The sequence below is a fragment of the Apteryx mantelli genome, chromosome 3 (genome assembly GCF_036417845.1).
Source record: "Apteryx mantelli isolate bAptMan1 chromosome 3, bAptMan1.hap1, whole genome shotgun sequence".
In the NCBI taxonomy this organism is placed as follows: domain Eukaryota; kingdom Metazoa; phylum Chordata; class Aves; order Apterygiformes; family Apterygidae; genus Apteryx; species Apteryx mantelli.
In genome coordinates this window covers 66,565,732-66,583,650 of record NC_089980.1, presented here as the reverse complement: position 1 = coordinate 66,583,650, position 17,919 = coordinate 66,565,732, and the positions used below count along the sequence as shown (strand labels likewise).

General features: G+C 37.3%; 1 protein-coding gene across 2 annotated transcripts in view; it reads right to left on the bottom strand.

The window, feature by feature from the left end:
- The window catches only part of PLEKHG1 (pleckstrin homology and RhoGEF domain containing G1), a 134,882-nt gene that overhangs the window by 100,842 nt on the left and 16,121 nt on the right, over window positions 1-17,919 (bottom strand). For both annotated transcript variants that reach the window (XM_013957679.2, XM_067293564.1), the window contains exon 2: window positions 5,675-5,749. In XM_013957679.2, the coding sequence (XP_013813133.1) occupies window positions 5,675-5,723 (49 nt within the window). In that variant the 5' untranslated portion in view covers window positions 5,724-5,749. The remainder of the gene's footprint in view (window positions 1-5,674; window positions 5,750-17,919) is intronic.

Below are 17,919 nucleotides of genomic sequence, written 5' to 3'. Positions count from 1 at the left end.
CGTGGGAGTTTAGCTTCATCACATCTTTCTCTTCAAAGATTTCTATTTAAGGCATAGAAAAACAACCAAAATACCCAATTAGGTTGATCAGAGAAACCTACTACAGGTTTTCAGAATGATGAAAAATATAGCAATCATCCCCCTCAGTGTTGCGAATGAATAACTGCCAAGCTCCAAATACCATTCGGAAGCAGCAGCTGTGAACTACAGCAGCCTCTCTACAAGCGTGAGGGGGAATCTGCACAACAGGCGGGGCTCTACTGTCACAGTCTAATTTCCAAATGTTGACTATACTACAAGTTTAAGAGTGACTTTTCAGCAAACATGAGATTTGCTCTGTGGCACAGAACAAATGGCAATTCTTTTGCAAGCTAAAACAGAAATATGCTCAGTCCACTTCCTGGTATTGACACAGTGCACTGTTCTAACTGCATCTATTGTAAACGGAATATAATAGCTTTGCTGTAGGAAAACAGTTAAGAAAGTTATATGTGGATCATGGTGGGGTGTTTTTCTCTTAAGTTGTTCGTCTACTATTCCTTGATAACTACACAAGCTTCTTGAAAAATATTTTTCACATGGGATATACGTATTACATCTCTGCAGCAACAAAATCTCCAGGTACTGTTTTTTCCTATAGCACAAAGCAAGCAGTGACATTTATAGATGTAACTGTTGACTCTAAAGGGTTTGACAGAAGAGGCAGCAGAAAAGCAAATAATCTGCCCACTCACTGGGGACCCTCCAGTCAAGGACTAAGTTACAGTAACTTAATTACAGGAAGCTCATTTCTCAATTGTCTGCTTCTGTGTGCTCCATGGTTTAACTAGGGTATATGGAGCAGTGGGTCAGGGGGTGAGAGGCAAGGAGGGGCACCGCTAGGTTAAAGCAACACTGACTTCTGAAAAGTTTCCAGCTAATCAGATACCTTGCCAACACTTCGGTCAATCCAGTTTCACCCTTACAAACGTGAAAGTCTAATTGTTAGAAGCATGCATCAACAAATACACCTTATTTCAAAACCAACCATAGCAAGAATATTACTTTGAAAAGAGAAGCAGCAACAAGATGTCTGGAAATAAAGTTCACATAAATGTTTATGCATGTAAGTAGCAGTGATACTTCATACATGAGAAATTAAACACTCTGTTCTTAATTCTGACTCGGTCGTATTTTGGATCAGTGAAACATTCCTACAGATAAGTAAACTGTATAAACACTAAGTAAATACAGAGATGCATATGATCAAAGACTAGGCAAGTGTATCTTACAAGTCAGTGCTAAAGCTGTTACTGCCATATGCCTGGCAATTCTTTTCAGCAAACATTATCATAACATTCTTTAAAAGCAAGAATAGCAGAGTACTTATGAAAAAAAATGAAGCCTCTCAAAGTGTAGAAATTCTAACTTGTAGCACTGTTGATTTCATTAGAAGACATTAGTATAATGTTTGGGGTTTTTTTTTTAGTAGAGCAGTTTCATCAAGACATAAGATCAGGTTTCTAAGTAAAGATTCATTTTTATTTATTATTTCATGATTAATACACACTTATTATAGAATGATTAAAAATAAAACATCCAGATTAATTCATATTTTGTTTTTAGTAAACAAAATACCTGTATTAAAGTGCATTTTTATACAAACTGCTTGAAAAATGTCAAAGGCATTATCACAGCAAGATACAGTTATAACTATATTTTGAACATGAAGACTCAGCATTATCTCATAAGCTTTATTAGCTATATTTTATGCTATAAATGGCTTACTTGGCCAACATCACTAATTTAGTAATTGATCTAGAGTACCTCAGAATGCACTACTTCGATCTGGTTAAAATCATTTCCAGTTGTTGAAAGTTATTCAGCTTTGGGCCTTTCTCAGTCCAGTGGCTTATAAAACATGGAGTGTCATGAAAGTTAATATACTGCAGCAAGTTTTACCATGAAATTGCAGCTGAAGTGCAATGCGATTCTGCCACCTTTTATATATAAATATATTTTATATCTGTATATAAAAATACACAGTTTCCTGATGATGTAGACAGTCATTTTTGATGTCTTCTGCATATGTGGGAGATTAAGTCACAATCTTGTATGAATTCCAAAGCACACAACTTGGAATTTGGAATACACCCCCCAAAAAACAAAACAAAAAAAACAACCCCACACAACAAAAAAAACTAGAGAGGACTTAATTGTGGTACTCCTAAACACTGTAGATAAATTTGGCGTCAGGAAAAGTTTTCCAATTTTAGCTTTCCTTGATAACATGCATGACGTGATATTATGTGACTGCTTGACCAGATACACATCAGATGCTACTGTACAACACAAAAATGTACATCAGGCGAGCACAAAGGGCAGCTAGAAGAGAAACTACTATGAGAAAGAGAACAAGGCTGTGGAAATTTCAGATAGGAGGAAAGAATAGTGTGCCATGGAGTAAGCCTAATTACTGTGTTTAGACTTCCTTGCAATTTCAAGTCATAGACCTTTCCAAAAGTTTTATTTTCACATATGCATCACTTGCACAGCAAGCAAATATCCAACAACTGCAGAAGTTCACATGGAAGAACAACTCCAGAAGCATAGTATGCATGCCACACTTGCAAGCCAAACTTGGCTTATCTGTGCTTTATAAAGATATATGTTCAATTTGTCAGAGTCCACCATAGTACTAATTGAAGATACTCTTCTATGAATAATAAAAATTACTTGCCCAAGTTACAAATATCTGCAGTTATCCAAGACCCCAGTTTTTTAATCATTTGACACCCTGTGCCACTCTGCAACCCATGTAAAGGAAGTGTCCTTAAGACTGTTTCTGACAAACCAAAGTATTTTGAAGAATTTCAAGTTCCCTGAAAAGGAGAATTCCCTGAAGAGTACACCACTAGAATCTATATAGTTTGAGCTTCCATTGCTAATCCTTCATACAAGTCTGCACAGAAACATAGGTATCATGCTGTTACATGCAACATGCATGGTTCCAGCTGCAATAATATGAAATTTATTTTTTCTTATTATATACATTAAGCAATGTTTCAAGACTTTATTTTCATCAAAAGTTTTGAGGTAAAGCTCTGAGGTACAGCATCTAGCACAGGGTTTGCATAAATGTAGAAAACTCATCTCTCTGGAAAAAAAAAAAAAGGAAGCATTTTTTTACTCAAAGTGCTCTTGGTGTCAACAGCACACCTATGAAATTCTAGGGGGAGAACGTTGATTGTGAGGAGAAAAAAGGAAAAAACTGAGACCTCTTATAATACACCTCCATCCCTTCCTGCCCTGAATTCCAAACCTGCTGGGCACACAATGAGCCTTGGAAATAATGCTTCTCAAAAGGACCATTTTTCAAGCAAATTGAAAGTCTGTAGCTACCTAAGGGCTTTGCGCATATTTTGCAAGATTTACTTTATTTTTCTGTCCCTTAACACCTTTCTTAAGAAGCAAATAACCTACAATTGATGTGAGGTATTGAACAAGACCCTCTGGGCAGTTTCTAGACTGCAAAAATGTTTCTGGAATGTTTCTTTACCTGTTGGCAATTCTGGTAAAACGAAACCACGTTTACAGAAACCGAGAGACACTGCAGGCTTCATGGGAGTCTTCCAAAACCAAAATGAAACAAACAGCTCCCTGCCTCCCTCACCCGTACCCAGGCATGAACAAACTGTTATTCAGCGCCAACCTTGCAATTTGGGGCTGGAATGAGCAGGAAATGGCTGCGAACTGGTAGCTGGGATGTCCTCTCTAACCTCAAAGACTGTCTTTTGAGTGTTTAACAGATGCGTATGCCAGCTCACAGCCCTCACCCATCTTTCTTCAAGGATGGGAATCAATCTGTGTTTGATGGCCTTTGATATGGCTCCAGCCTTAACGATGTTCTGCAGCTCTTTCCACCTACTCCCCTTCCTTCCCCTGGACCCTGCTCCAGGCCGCTTAGAGCTCTACGCTATCACAAGTCCTGTCCTCTGTAACTCCTGACATAAAGCCAAACCAAACCTTACAACTCACACACTGGCAGTTGCTTAGGTGGTGAATTAAAATGCAGTAAGAGAAAATAAAGTCACCTTTCACAGAGCATGTGATTTTTCCCCCCCAAATTTGATCTTAAGTCTTTGAATCATCTCTATGTTTAACTGCTGGTTTACCCCAGTTCCTCTTAGAGGCTGGAGAACTGAAACTCAGCAATATTTGCTATCTTCTCACAGTCAAAAAGAAATTCTGTGTTTCAACACAATTGCCTACTTGGTAATTTATATCATAAAACATTCAAACTTCATTACTACTTAGGAGAACCAAGGCTGTGATCACGTAGGCTGCTTTTAGGAAAGCAATCAGCAAGATACTAACTGGACTTTGGTTGCAACTGGACTTCACTGCAGTATTTTTAAAGTAAAGATTTATTTATAAGGTGGGCCCACAGAATGTGAATCATTATAGAGAGAGTGAGAGACAGACAGACTGACCGACCTCAGTCCTTTGAAAGACTAGCTCTAGCTGTTTCTAATTCTTGTATTGAGAGTTCTCATAGTAATATCTATTGAGCTATATAGTAAATAAAACAAGAACTGGATTGAAAGGCTCTTCGTAGTTCAGCATAGCTTAAATTTCCTTCCATGTAAAGGGAATTATTTCTCTGCTGTTATTGATGTGCCTATTGAAATTATTATTGCAGTTTATTCCACGATTCCTTTCCAAAGTTCAAATTAATGTTTAAGTGCAACTATTTAAAAATAAAATTCTGAGATGTGTAACTTTAGGCTTGCCCAGAAAACAGTAAGCAGCAGCCTGAGCTGCAAGTTTTATTCAAAACAAAATACATATTCAAGTGAATTTTCAAATTTTGTTTTTTTTTCAAACATTTCAAGTTTTCATATATTTCTGTGTGGGAGGACAGCCATGACACAGACAGCAAGCGTAGACAAGAGCTACACAAAGACACCTCACAACCTTGACCTGAAATAGTAAATAAATTATTTTATAAAATACTTTAATGAAACACTAATATTCCGGCAGTGGTTCTGAAGAAGGACTCAAATATGCAAGATATTAATAGATTTTAAATAACAAGTTTTCCCTAAAATCAAGTACCACATTTTCAGATGTGGGTATCTAAAGTTAATGGTCCTGAAAACAAACAAACAAACAAACAAACAAAACAGTGGTCTGATTCTCAGGCAGACCGAACACTTCAAGATTCCACTGATTTTAGTGAAAATCATGCACATTCATTCCTCCTTGCATCAAACCCCTCACGCAAATGTTTAAATTTCAGCTTTGGTTCTATGAGACTTAAGTATCCCATATAAAAAAATGGACATCAGTCAATGAGATCTCCATATCTGAAGGGGACAAAACATCTTCTCCAAAGAGGAAATCCTCGCTAGCCACTGGTCCTCTCCAAATCATATCACCTATTTTGGTATTATCAAGAATAATGTGGTAGATACAGGGAGAAAGTAAGCAAAATACACAAATAACTGAAAAGTTACTGCTATTTAGATAAATATTCAGACACAAAGTTAATTCAGCTCTCCTGTAGTTTTAAGGACAGGAAGGAAAACTCATTTTTGACTTAAAAATTCTTCACAAAATTTCAATGCTTCTTTTCTTCAATATTTAGTCAAGAAAATAAAAGACTTCTCAGGGAAAACAAACAAAAACTAACCTTCACTCCTGCAGACAGGTTCTGTACCACCTGGTGTTTTATCTGGCATCTCAGCAGAGACAGGCTGAGCAAGACCTAATGGACACAAAGCAAAGAAAGCCTTCTCAAGCAAAACCAGCATGTTTCAGCAGCACACTCCCATGCCCCCCATGAAGGATGCATTTTCAGCTTACATCATTTCCATGTTTAAATGTTAGATATATAAACAAACAAAACTCACTAGACACTAACCGCAATACTGCCTGGTGGACTTTTGTCTTTAAGTGTGAATATTTTTACCCCCAAGTGAATTCCCAGCTGGAAGTCCGTCAGCTGGGGCGGAAGGGCTGCTCACCCCCAAGTACTGCTGAACAAAATACTCACTCAGAGGGCCATGCCAGCCTGCATTCAAAAAACGCCGTTTACTTCAAGCTTCAATATGTTGTACAACCCTGACATTTCTTCCATCCCAGCAGTGGGGAGGGAGGAAAAGGCTTCTCAGGCAGGCAGTGAGCCCACCTTATCTTAGCAGTTTTACGCCCCTACTCCACTATTGGCTGATGGTCAACATGCAGCCAGCACACAGTGACTGGGATTTTGTATCATGAATTTTTTTATTTTTTTTTTAAAAGCTCTTTGGAATATTTTCCCATCACCAGTTGGACTGGCACGCCCTCTTATACAAGCAAACCTCAAGGTCAGACAGATGATATGAAAACAAACGAAAAAGCAAGGTTCTCTGGCCCAAGGAAGCTCTGCTCCACTTGGGACAGGGACTTTACCTGGGTGACAATTCATGTGTACAGTGCTGTATACAGTATTATGCAGAGTGTATAGCATGAGATGCATTAGCTGTACAGTCAGAGTTCCTAATGAAGTCACTAAGTCTCCTGTTTGTAACAATGTTGTCACAAAAGAGCAGATTCAGTGCACAGAATTCTGGAGAGCAAATACAGAGCTCTGGGAGGCTTCCCCAGCTTGTCCTGTTGCAAAACCGAGGGGGAACATCAACAAAATAAATGGCTCACAATTCTTTTTTCAACAAAACTATTTTGCTCTCAAATACATCAAGTGTGCAGGATTTTTTTAAGCAATGTAAGTGACAAGGTTTATATCAGGTGTCCTATCCAGGGTGATTATATTTGTCATGTAAGATTCACATATGTGTAAAAGGCTTAGAAAGACAATAGATACTTTTGAGGTTAGGATCCACCATCATATCCTGGGGGACAAACTAGTCTCATATTTAGTTGATGAAAACTCTACTACATATGATTTTCTACACCACCTCCACTTGAGATCAAATCCACCAGCTCCTGTTCAGGAATTAGCACTGATTCAGTATTTTGCTTAAGGACTGCAAAACTTCATCCTTAACACAGATGTTTCATCCACACAACATTATACTACTGAACATTTGGAACGAGCTGAAAATCTTCTTTCAACTGCCTATCACCCTAAAATTAACAGTGATAAACCTTATCCACCTAAATATCTATACATGCGAGTTCACGGATCACAGAGCTGGACACTGTCACAAATTTATTAAACAAATGTGGCCTCAGCAGAGAATTTAAACAACTATAAACACTTAATGGTCTCCAAAATCCTTTATAAATTTGCTGTAAAACAGAAAAATACTCTCCAGAAGGGAATTTAAAAAAAAAAAAAAAAGAGGAAAAAAAAGAAGAGCCCCAAAAAACCCTGCATCTGTTTTTCAAACAGGTTGCTCAAAGTTAATTACCTATGTTTATCATCATTAAACAGCTGGCAAAAACAAATATACTGACCAAGACTAAAGACTTGGCAAGCTCACCTCCAATGCTTTTCATTCAGTGATCTGATACATACTGTTTGTGAATATCAAGAAAGTTTATAAATCAAATTCCAGCTATCCAGCGATTTACTAGTAAAGTTGATTAGAACTGGTGAATCACACAGAGCATTTAGGTAGTCACGTGAATAAATACAATATTTACTACTATGACTCATTTCAAAATTCAAGGAAATGCCTTCTGTAAATTCTAGGTTTTAAATAAATGGGTTCATATTACAAATTCAGGGTATAAATTGATACCTATGTACTTTTTTTTGGAGTGGGGGGAGGGGAGGAGGAGAGTTGAGTTAACACAGAATTAAAAAAATATATGTAAGTGGATTTAACCATGAAAATGCTCATGCAGTAAGTCAGTGAAATGTTAATGAAGTAAGATCAGTAATCTCAGAAATAATTTTGGATTTTTATTGACCATTTGTAGAAAATCTAAATAGGAGCAAGAAAAAAACCAACACAATATAACCTTCTTCCTGGGTTTTTCTGTCCTAATTTTTATTTATATAAGTACAAATTTCCTTCTCTAACACAGACCAACATTTCTTGCTACTTGATCTTCTAATAAAGTTACAACCTTGCTTTTGTGTCATCAAAATTCAGCACCAGAAAGCATTACGCTTAAAGATGCCTGCCAACATTCACTTCGCAGGCATTTAGTGCAGTGCCTGGGCTCATCTCTATGGAGCATGACCTATCATTTCCTGCACAAAACCAAACAGGATTCAAAGGGGCATTGAATGACCTTGGCTTTCTTAATAATGGAATGGTAGATTGAAAGCTGGATCATTCAAATACTGCATGTGAAATAGGGTATTTATTGAAGAAGTTCAGACTTTCCATAGCTATAACAGCTGTCTGTTTCAAGAACTCATTTGGGTAATCTAAGGCAATTTGACCTCTACCATTCCACTAATGGATTTTTTCACAGATTTACCAATTCAGCAGCTCTGCAGCACAATAACAGACAGTCAGGGAGGCCTAACATAGTGGCTGTAAACTAAAGAAAGCAGACCTCTGCACCCAGAAAAATCCATCTTCAAAACACTGTCATGAAACACTTGTCACTATCTCCAGAGATTTTCAGTAATACAGTCCGAAATGCGTTGCTGTTTCGTAGCTTCCTCTAGACAGCAGGTATAGCGTATGTTTAGAGGACCAGAACAGTTCAACCAGATGCAAACATGGCAGTACCAGTATACAATAGCCTTCAACATTTCCCCTCAGTATCATCTGCAAATCTAAAAATTACACATATAAACTGAGGTCAAACTAGGTGACCCAGAGTAGTATTATAAGTGATCACTTTAAAAAGCATGGAAATCCATGTATTTTAGTTCTCGAAAGTTTGATTTTTCCCCTCTCATTAATGTAAACTGGCTCCACCCTTTTGCTAAAAAATTGCAGAATATAATATACAACTTTAAAAAAAATCCACGTTTTTCCTCCCCTGCTCGTCATATCATCAAGTAATTAAGGTACAAGTTTTCTCTTTACGTAACCAGGATAAACTTAATTCTTGAAGGATTTGTTTGCTTTTGTTTTCTTCTCTGAGAGGTATAGCAAAGCTAGTGGAAGGAGGAGATATTTATTTTAAAAAAATTTAAAACTGTGCTCTTGCCTTCTGTAACATACCAAATTCTAAATGAATCAAAAACCAGAAGAGAGAGTTTTAGCATTCCTTTATTTATTTATGAGGTTCATGAATTTAAGCTAGGAGGGAAATCTTTGACAAATACTATTAATCCAACCAGGAAGGTAAGCCTCTCCTCCTTCAGTGACACCAAGCAGGACTGATGTAAAAATCCAGCAGCATCTGGGGTATAACCTTGTTAATAAAATTTAAGGGAATGTAAGTCTTGCCCACTTTCTAAACAAACAGGCTCCACTAACTCAAAGAATCTTATTGCAAACTTTTGGTTACCAAAAAAAAAAAAATCAATATGGATCATAAAAGGACCTTATAAAAACACTTCTATTGGATGCTTCCAATGCTTTTGTGATATAATTATTGATATAGCTTTAATTATTCCTTCACCTTTGACTCAGCTATTCTCGTAGTCCACATGGTATATACTTAGTATTTCTGAATCCATCACTCAAAGCTCCATTTTTTGCACTGCTACCTACTGCTCACTCCTCCAAGCACTTTTTCATGGAACACCCCAGTAATAGAACTTGAAATGAAATATGTATGCATCCATAATTTGTGAATAAACACAGCTACACTGTTTATGTTTCTTAGGTAAGTAAGCAAAAACTCTTAACAGTAACCAAAAATATTCAGAGCTGTGACCATGCATTTTCACATGCCATAATCAGCCAGGGCCACCCAAATGGGCATAGTGGGAGGTCCTAGTTCAAAAGAATTCATTGTTCCTCATGGTAGACTGGTTTGCCTTTAAAATCCTGAGCTGCTGCAAACTGCAGATCAGCTTTAAATTTACGAAAAATAAGACCTCAGTTCCTTTAAACATGGGTTCCACCACAGTATCATGCTATAGCTGAATTCATGAGAAAGCATTCAAAACTATAGCACACCAGTGACTAAAAGATATTTTTTAAAAAGCATGCTCAAGAAAAATATTAGCTACCTGTATTTCAAGACAAATACAATCCTAGTCTCTCAAATTAACTGTACTTTGCTAAAAATATATCAAGTATTTTCAAATTATTCAAAATAACTATTAATTGAAGTATTGTGCTTTTCAATTTTCAAGTTTCATGGAGTTTTTTTCATTAGAGAAAAGGCTTCTTCTGTTCCATTTTTATTCTCCCAGCAATTTATAGCTGTACTCTAAAAAGCAACTAGTTTGAAAGAAACTATTGTTAATCATAGCAGTATTTGCAGTCGTAACTATGGAGTCAAAGTATGTATTTATGTTGAACAACTAACATCACTAACCAAAAATCTAACCTTAACCCCCTTCTGTGTCAGACCACTAGCCTCTAGACCACATCTAACCCCTAGACCACATCTATTCCAAATAGCTGGAAGTGATCAAATTTAAGGAAGTTGATTGGATTTCTTCAATACTCTTCAACATATAGTGCCTTAAATAGACACTGCACTTTCTGATTTTCCAGAGGCACAACCAGCACCACTATTATTAAGATCTGCTTCTGCTGTCACCACTTTATATTCCTTTAAAATACTGTATTTCATTTTTAAAGTCAGCCTTTTACAGATTAAAGAGACAGTGTTTCATGAATACAGATCAATATATGTAAAACAACTGAAACCCTTAAGTTCCATGTTACACGCTGTGCTGTTAACAGTAAAGCCAACTGCTGGTTTATTAAAAAAAATAGGGGGGGGGGGAGAGAGAGAGAGAGTTCTTCCTGCTTAATTTAAAATACCCCCCCCAACATTGCATTATACTGTGGGTGGGGAGAAAAGGGGTATTAACAGTTTTTCCTTGCACAGAATGCCATGCTTCTCAGGTGAATGGTACAGGACTTTTCACTTTCTAAATGCAACATCATTTGCAGATCCCCAAAAACAGCAATCAGAAAGTGTCAGGTTACAGGATGAACTCCAGATTTCAAGGAAGGCTATGGAAAAATTCTCATCTACATTAAAACAACCAGAACTTGAAATTTGGCTGTTTAAGACTGTATGCAACTTCATTAGACAAAAAGGACATCCACCCTGGACCTAGTTTTTGCAGTTTGTTTGCCTACAAATCCCTTCTAGATCAAAGGCATTGCTGCTCTGAAACTCATGGGAATAGCTTTGATCCTGGGTCACATAAACCATAAAAATGAGTTTATATGCTAACACTAACACAATTCTTTCACACGAACTAAGAAGTGACACTGAAAGAAACTCAAAATAAAACAGAGGGAAAGGAAAGAAATGAGGATGCACAACATGCCATCAAGCCTCAGTGCTGCTTCAATTCTCCACCACCCCTAAGTAACATAGCAGTACCTGTTTAAGATTAAAGTGTTATTTCACGTTAATATTTATTCCTTCAAAATAGCACAGAATTCTAATGGCTCCTTTCATTCCCTTCTGGAATGTGTGTCTGTGATGTGGGGGTGAAGTACGGTTTCCCCGCTCCACCAGTCCTCTCCTTCAAACTCCCGCAAAGATCTCTTGGCTTTTTTCCACTGCATCTCAACACATACTGAAACGTTCCAAGCTGTCTTTTATAGGATGCCACATATTTCACTGACACTGCCAAACCAGGTCACCCTTGCAGCTTATTTTCCACAGAAAGGCCTGTAATAGTGACACAAAGGCAACTACACCAAGAGATGAGCTGCTCCAAACAAGACTATCTAAGCTATGTTACCAAGAAGGTGCCAAGCCTCCTTTGCATGTCACTTTCTCTGTCAATGAAAGTCATGGTAACATCACCTATCTCTTCCCTCATTCTTTAAAACAGTACAAGGCTGCAGCATCCTCTGACTATTTTCTGGGCCTAATCATTCACATTGCACCAGCACCCAAAAAACCCAACTCTTTCCCCTCAAGCAAAGACCGAATCACAGAGTTCCCTTCACCACCTTCATTCTGGTTTACTGTTAGACACTGTATTTGAATATGAAAAATATCATAAATGTTCTACTATAAGGAATGAGGTGTCTGGCTTCTCCGCAGTTAAACTGCTACACATAATCATCTCCTTCCTCCCGTCCTTCCACTAGCTCTGAATCCGTTCCCAGTGCTACCTCAAGGCTTTGGTCACGGTTTTTCAAACCCACTAACAGATCAAGTTCAGCAACTAATCACTGTGTTTCAGTCTGCAAGTCAAGACAGCGTACTTTTACAAAGTAATAGAGGATACGAGGTCTAGGAGGGAACATGACCAAAAAAAAAAAAAAAAAAAAAAAACTTCAAATTTTGTGTAGAATGAACTTCTTGAAAAGATGAGATTTATTCAACATTTGATCAGTGTCCAATCATGCTGCAAGATTTTTTACTTAACAACATATACGCTGCCACTATGCCAACTGAAACAAAGAGGACACCTACCCCGCAGAGTCTTCTCTGAGGAGGAAGAGAGATTAAAACTCAATTGACACTTTTCATCAAATAACCTGTATATCCTCTGGTATCCTTGCTGAGTGTAAGTTCAAAGTCTAAACAGAAAGATGCTAGTTTCAAAAGGTGAAATACATATACTTCTGGTTACTTCTGGTGCATTAACCCAAAGTAAATCACAGGAGGAGGCCCTTATCAGTTTTTGCAGGAGTAGTACCTTTCATTCCCAACATAAATCATTTCTGTGCAGGTTGCATGAAATTATTTTAGCATAAGTAAGCACTAGTACTCTTCTTTCTGTAAAGACAAACCGATAATGAGTATTTCTGAAAACATCACTTTTTACATGCACAACTTTGGTCAGAGTTCATTCCTACATCGCATACTATCATGCTGTACTATAGCAAGCCAATAGAAAACAGCATAATGTCTCTCCTGTGATGATATTAAATTGTGATAGTACTTCTCCCATCTGGCTTTCTAAATTGATGCTGCACCTCTGAGCTATAAAACCCCCTGTTCTAGCAAAGCTCCCGCAGGTGGCACTAGCTATTCCTGGCAATGCAACACAATGCTCAATTCACAGAAAAAAGTAAACATTCGCAGCAGAAACTGCTTGTCCTTTCCGGTCAGTATGCCAAGCAAGTGCTATGAATCCTTACAATTTGCAGGTATCTGTGAAGTACTGCCCAGCTTTAGAGTCTGGATTTGGGTTTACATAGTCTGACAGCCAAGCCATGATCTCACCTTTTGCCTATTTCAAAATTGTTATCATCAGAATAAATCAAAGTTCCTATCTAAAGTGCTGTGTATTTTTTAAATACATACCCATATATTGCTTCTCTCATGCATTTATACAGTGCAGCTAAACTCAGTGGCCCATACAGGTCCTCACAGAAGTTATCCCCCTCCCCCTGCCAAACCAAACCAAAACACCACCTCCATCAAGAGACCGCATTTCATCATACGCACAGTATGTCAGTCCCTTTGGATGCTTGCTCTTGACCCTAAACTTGCAAAAAATAGACAGACTTGGATGAGAAGGTTCAGTGTAAGACATTCCCAAAATACACTGTGAAGAATGAAAAACAAGGATGGGCAAGTCAAGTAGGTCAGTCCCAAGATATTTAGGGACTTATAGGCAAGCCCCAGCACTGACTGTGCGAGCAGAGCAGTAGCTAGCCATAGCTATTGAGTACTGCTGTCAGTCATGTACTAAAAGAAATATGTTCCTTAACAAGCAGATTTAAGGAATAACACCATGTACTCCATCATGCCTAGGTACTCCATAAAAACATCCAACAATGTAGTTTTCATTATTAAAATTTACAAAAATGAAGATTGAATATTTTAACTGAGCTCTCATTACATTGTTTTCTGATTTCCTTTTTTAGATAATATTAGTTCTACCGTTAAGTGCTATTTAAGACCACATGAAGAAAACCAAATTTAAAATTATAACTTACAACAAAACCACTAGAAGGCCTCAGCACAGACAAGAATTAGCAGAGTTTGACATTTTAATTAGCCTTTTTAAACCAGAAGAGCAGTTTGGTTTACTTTTAGTGTTGGTAAATTGTCACTCTTCAGTAATGCAAGTACAAAGTGCTGACCTAGCACAAGAAAAGGCATTATGCACATATATCACCTACAGTACTAAAGAGACTAAAGGATTTTAGGGTACAAGTCTTCCCATAGCAAGAGCAGTCATACTCAGATCCAGAACCATGACAGTTGCCAGAAGAGCCCATATGACAATTTTTTTTCCCTCTGCAATACTGTTAAGGACTTAACAGTCACTGTCACCAGAGAGAGTTACGACCAAACATAGTCTCTAGACATTAGCTCTATGACTGCACTTGTGCCTCTCCATCCTTCAGCCCACTACATCCCACTACCACAAACACACACAGCCTCACACTCCAGCTAGGTGTTTTGACTTTGATATTAAAAACTGCCCCCAAAAAGCAAAATAAAAAACATTAAAAAACCCTGCCAACCTACATTTGGTATTCTCACTGGTCACCAGCATCTCCCTTTCTTATGAGATGTATCTGTAGTTGTTTTCCTTGAAGCTTTTCTTATGAGAAAATACACTAGGCCTCCATTTCCAATAGATTTAATAGTGAGATGCACAACATAAGCCTCACTACTAGACCAAAAAGTGTAGTTTAATAAATAAATAAATCCCCACACCTTCCATAGCTGGATATGCAGCTGTCAAACTTCAGCAATAACAGAAGTTGCTTTATAGTACACATGGTTAAGGAAAGTAAACTGAAGGGGAGAAAAATTCAGTGTGGATATCAAGTTACTCAAATTCCTTTTAAAGCTCTGAACTTTGCTACAATTAGCAAAGACTCTGACTGGGCTAATAAACAATCATGCAAGCGCATGTGCAAAATTTCCCTCTTCAGTCTTTTCCACATTCGATTCCCTGGTGCTTGGCAGCTGCAACTGCAGACTGCGGATGAGGGGCAAAGGCTGCTGCCATTTCAGCTCCTGTAGAGCATGGACAGGATTAAAGAGAAAAAAAAACCAAACAAGGGCAATAACCCAGCATCCTAGTAGTCATTTTGTAATTCTATTTCTCTGTTAATGAGACAGAAAAAAGAACCCCTGTAAAAACAAACAAACAAACAAAAAAAAACCCCAAAAACTAACTAACCCAAAATAAAACTGCTTCTATGTCTGGCATACATGAAAAAGAGCCCCTGATACTTGCTTTTGCAAGCTTTAAAGTCTCCTGCAAATTAGTTTGCTATTACAGGAGTTGTGTGGTAGCACTTAAGACAAACTTCTCTTTTTGCTTGATCCCTGTACTTAGGATATCATGGCATACTCTCATGGAAAAGACCACTGTTGTGCAAATTCATCATTTCACCACAGGATCAAACAGCAGAGGAAATAAAAGCAAAACAGACGGAGGAAGCAAAGTTATTGTTGAAGCACAAAGAATCCAAACACAGCAAACAACATAAATAACAGAGAAAGTAATTTATAATATGCAAAGCATTAAATGGACTTGAATCCATTATTACAGGCTGAAGAAATATTACAGGGATGGATTACAGTACAGACTATATGTTTGAAATATTTTCTCATAATGGGAGAACCACATTTACCCTTTCTGCATGCATTTCACCTTCTGACACTTCCTTTTCACATTCGCATTTCCGTAACAGAAAGTTTCTTGACATCCAGCTACACTGCTCACCATCACACTTATTTTATACAGAAAGGGAAATAACATTTCTGCCAACTTAGCAAGGATATCAGACTATGTATATTATGCAAGGCAGCCTTTCTCAAAATCACAAGGCTACACTGAAAAAAAAAAATCAATTTTTTTTTTTAAATAAAGTTTTATAGCCCTCTTATAGTTGCAGAGAAACTCTTGGTGTTTTGAGGGTTAACACAGAAGATCAATATCTATGGGACAAACGAAATGCATATGTATTTTAGTTTTGTGTTGGCCCGGAGTCAAGATACTGAGACAGGGAAGGAAGTTTTCCTAAACACACATGAGCAGACTACAATGCAAGCCTTCAAACTGCAGTCATGGACAGCTTAAGAAATAGGTAGGGTGCATTCAAGGCTCAAAGTCTACAGAACAACCCAATGCTTAAGAGTACAACACCGATGCATCCATTTCAAAGTAGGCCGCTTTAGGGGAACCTCTGCTCTCCACTTAAATACAGGTTTCTGAAAATGAAGTCCCTTAACAATAGAGTTGATGTGTAACAATTGTTTTAATTAGGCTGTTTTACTTCTTAAATAAAATGCTTGTAAAACATTCGGCTTCACTATATATTTTTAAAGAAATAACTCCGTATGTCATTATGGAAAAAAATATAGATCTACCAAAAGTAAATCTTACTCATGAATGACAAAATATCAGCATTGTGTAGAAGGTCCATTCACTTTGCTAAAAACTTTCCTAAACAAATTAAATTCCAAGTAAACAAAAGTTAAAGATATTTTTCCCCTCAACTGTAAAATTTTTTGGAAAGCTGGACAAGAAAAGTTACAAAGAATGTTTGGTTTGGCATTGCTGATGGTAATTCACAAGAGAGAAGTCGGCTTAAAACCATGATAATGGATAACTCACTTTACACTTGGATCTTCACTATCTTATTTTTTTCTCCCTAACAAATGTTGACTCCATTATGCTTTGGAAGTAGAAGAATGGATACAGCTTGACAGATTCATGCAAGAAAACAGCTCCTACAAACCTGGTTTGTCTGTTTCCTGTAAGTACAATTGACCTGTATTTCTGAGCCAGCTACTGCATCAGCTGAAATGAGGGCTTTAGATAAGGTCCTCATAATAACTAGACAAGTAATACTCAGTTGGCTTTTCCAGAAATTGTCATTTGAACTGCTAGCCAAAGTACAGCTGTGTGTAACAAAGTTACTTACATATACCTTGTAAAACACATTTTTCCCCTCACAGCCATCAGAAAAAGACCATATACGTTTTGATTAGGGTAAGTGTGATTAACAAAAACTTCAGGATTTTTGTTTTCATCACAGAGTACATAAAATTAGAAAACCAACACAGCAAAGATCATAAAATATTCCATGGTTAAAGCTTCCAAAATTCTGACATGTTCTAGTTAGGCAAATGCTGATTCTGGCTGCTACCCAGATTTGGTTTAGGCAGTTGACTGGAAGACCACTTCACACTTCTTTCACTTCTCTTTATCTTAGGGATACATATGTATGCATATGTGTGTGCGTGTGCATGTGTCCATACACACAAAAAATAGGAAATAAGAACAGACAGACTAACAGCACTCTGCACCTTCACTTGTAATTTGTCAGAATGAATGGCCTCATAACTCAGATGACATTTCCTGTAAAAACACTATATTATTTAATCAAACCATTCCAACGGAGTGCAACTGCTGGAAGTGTGGCTTGAAAATAGTATATTTTCTAGAGCCAAAGTTTGCAGTTATCTACAGAACACTCTCTGACTAATCGTTACAGAGAAGCCAAGGTCCCCTCTCTGTACATTAGCTTAGAATTACCTGTCCCCAATTCAGCAGAGACCTGTAATTACATGCTTAGTCCTATTTACTTGTGTGGCATTTAAACGCATATGTCTGTTGTGGAATATAGAGAAATTAAAGACATATGCATATGGCAACATATAGAGAAATTAAAATTTAAGATTACATCCATGCTTAACCACTGGCAAATCATAGTTTTTGTGTGTGTGTGTATATATAAATTCACTGTAAAGTATATGTAACTGGCAATCCTTAAATATGACTAGAAAGAGAAAGGAAATATAATTTCACCCATCTATGATCAACACAAATATTACTTAAGAGACTAACACAGTTAAAAGCAAAAGCATACACATTGAAATCTAAACAGCCACAATTTCCAAAAGAATTTGGATGACCATTTTGACAGAATAAGTTGACTTTAA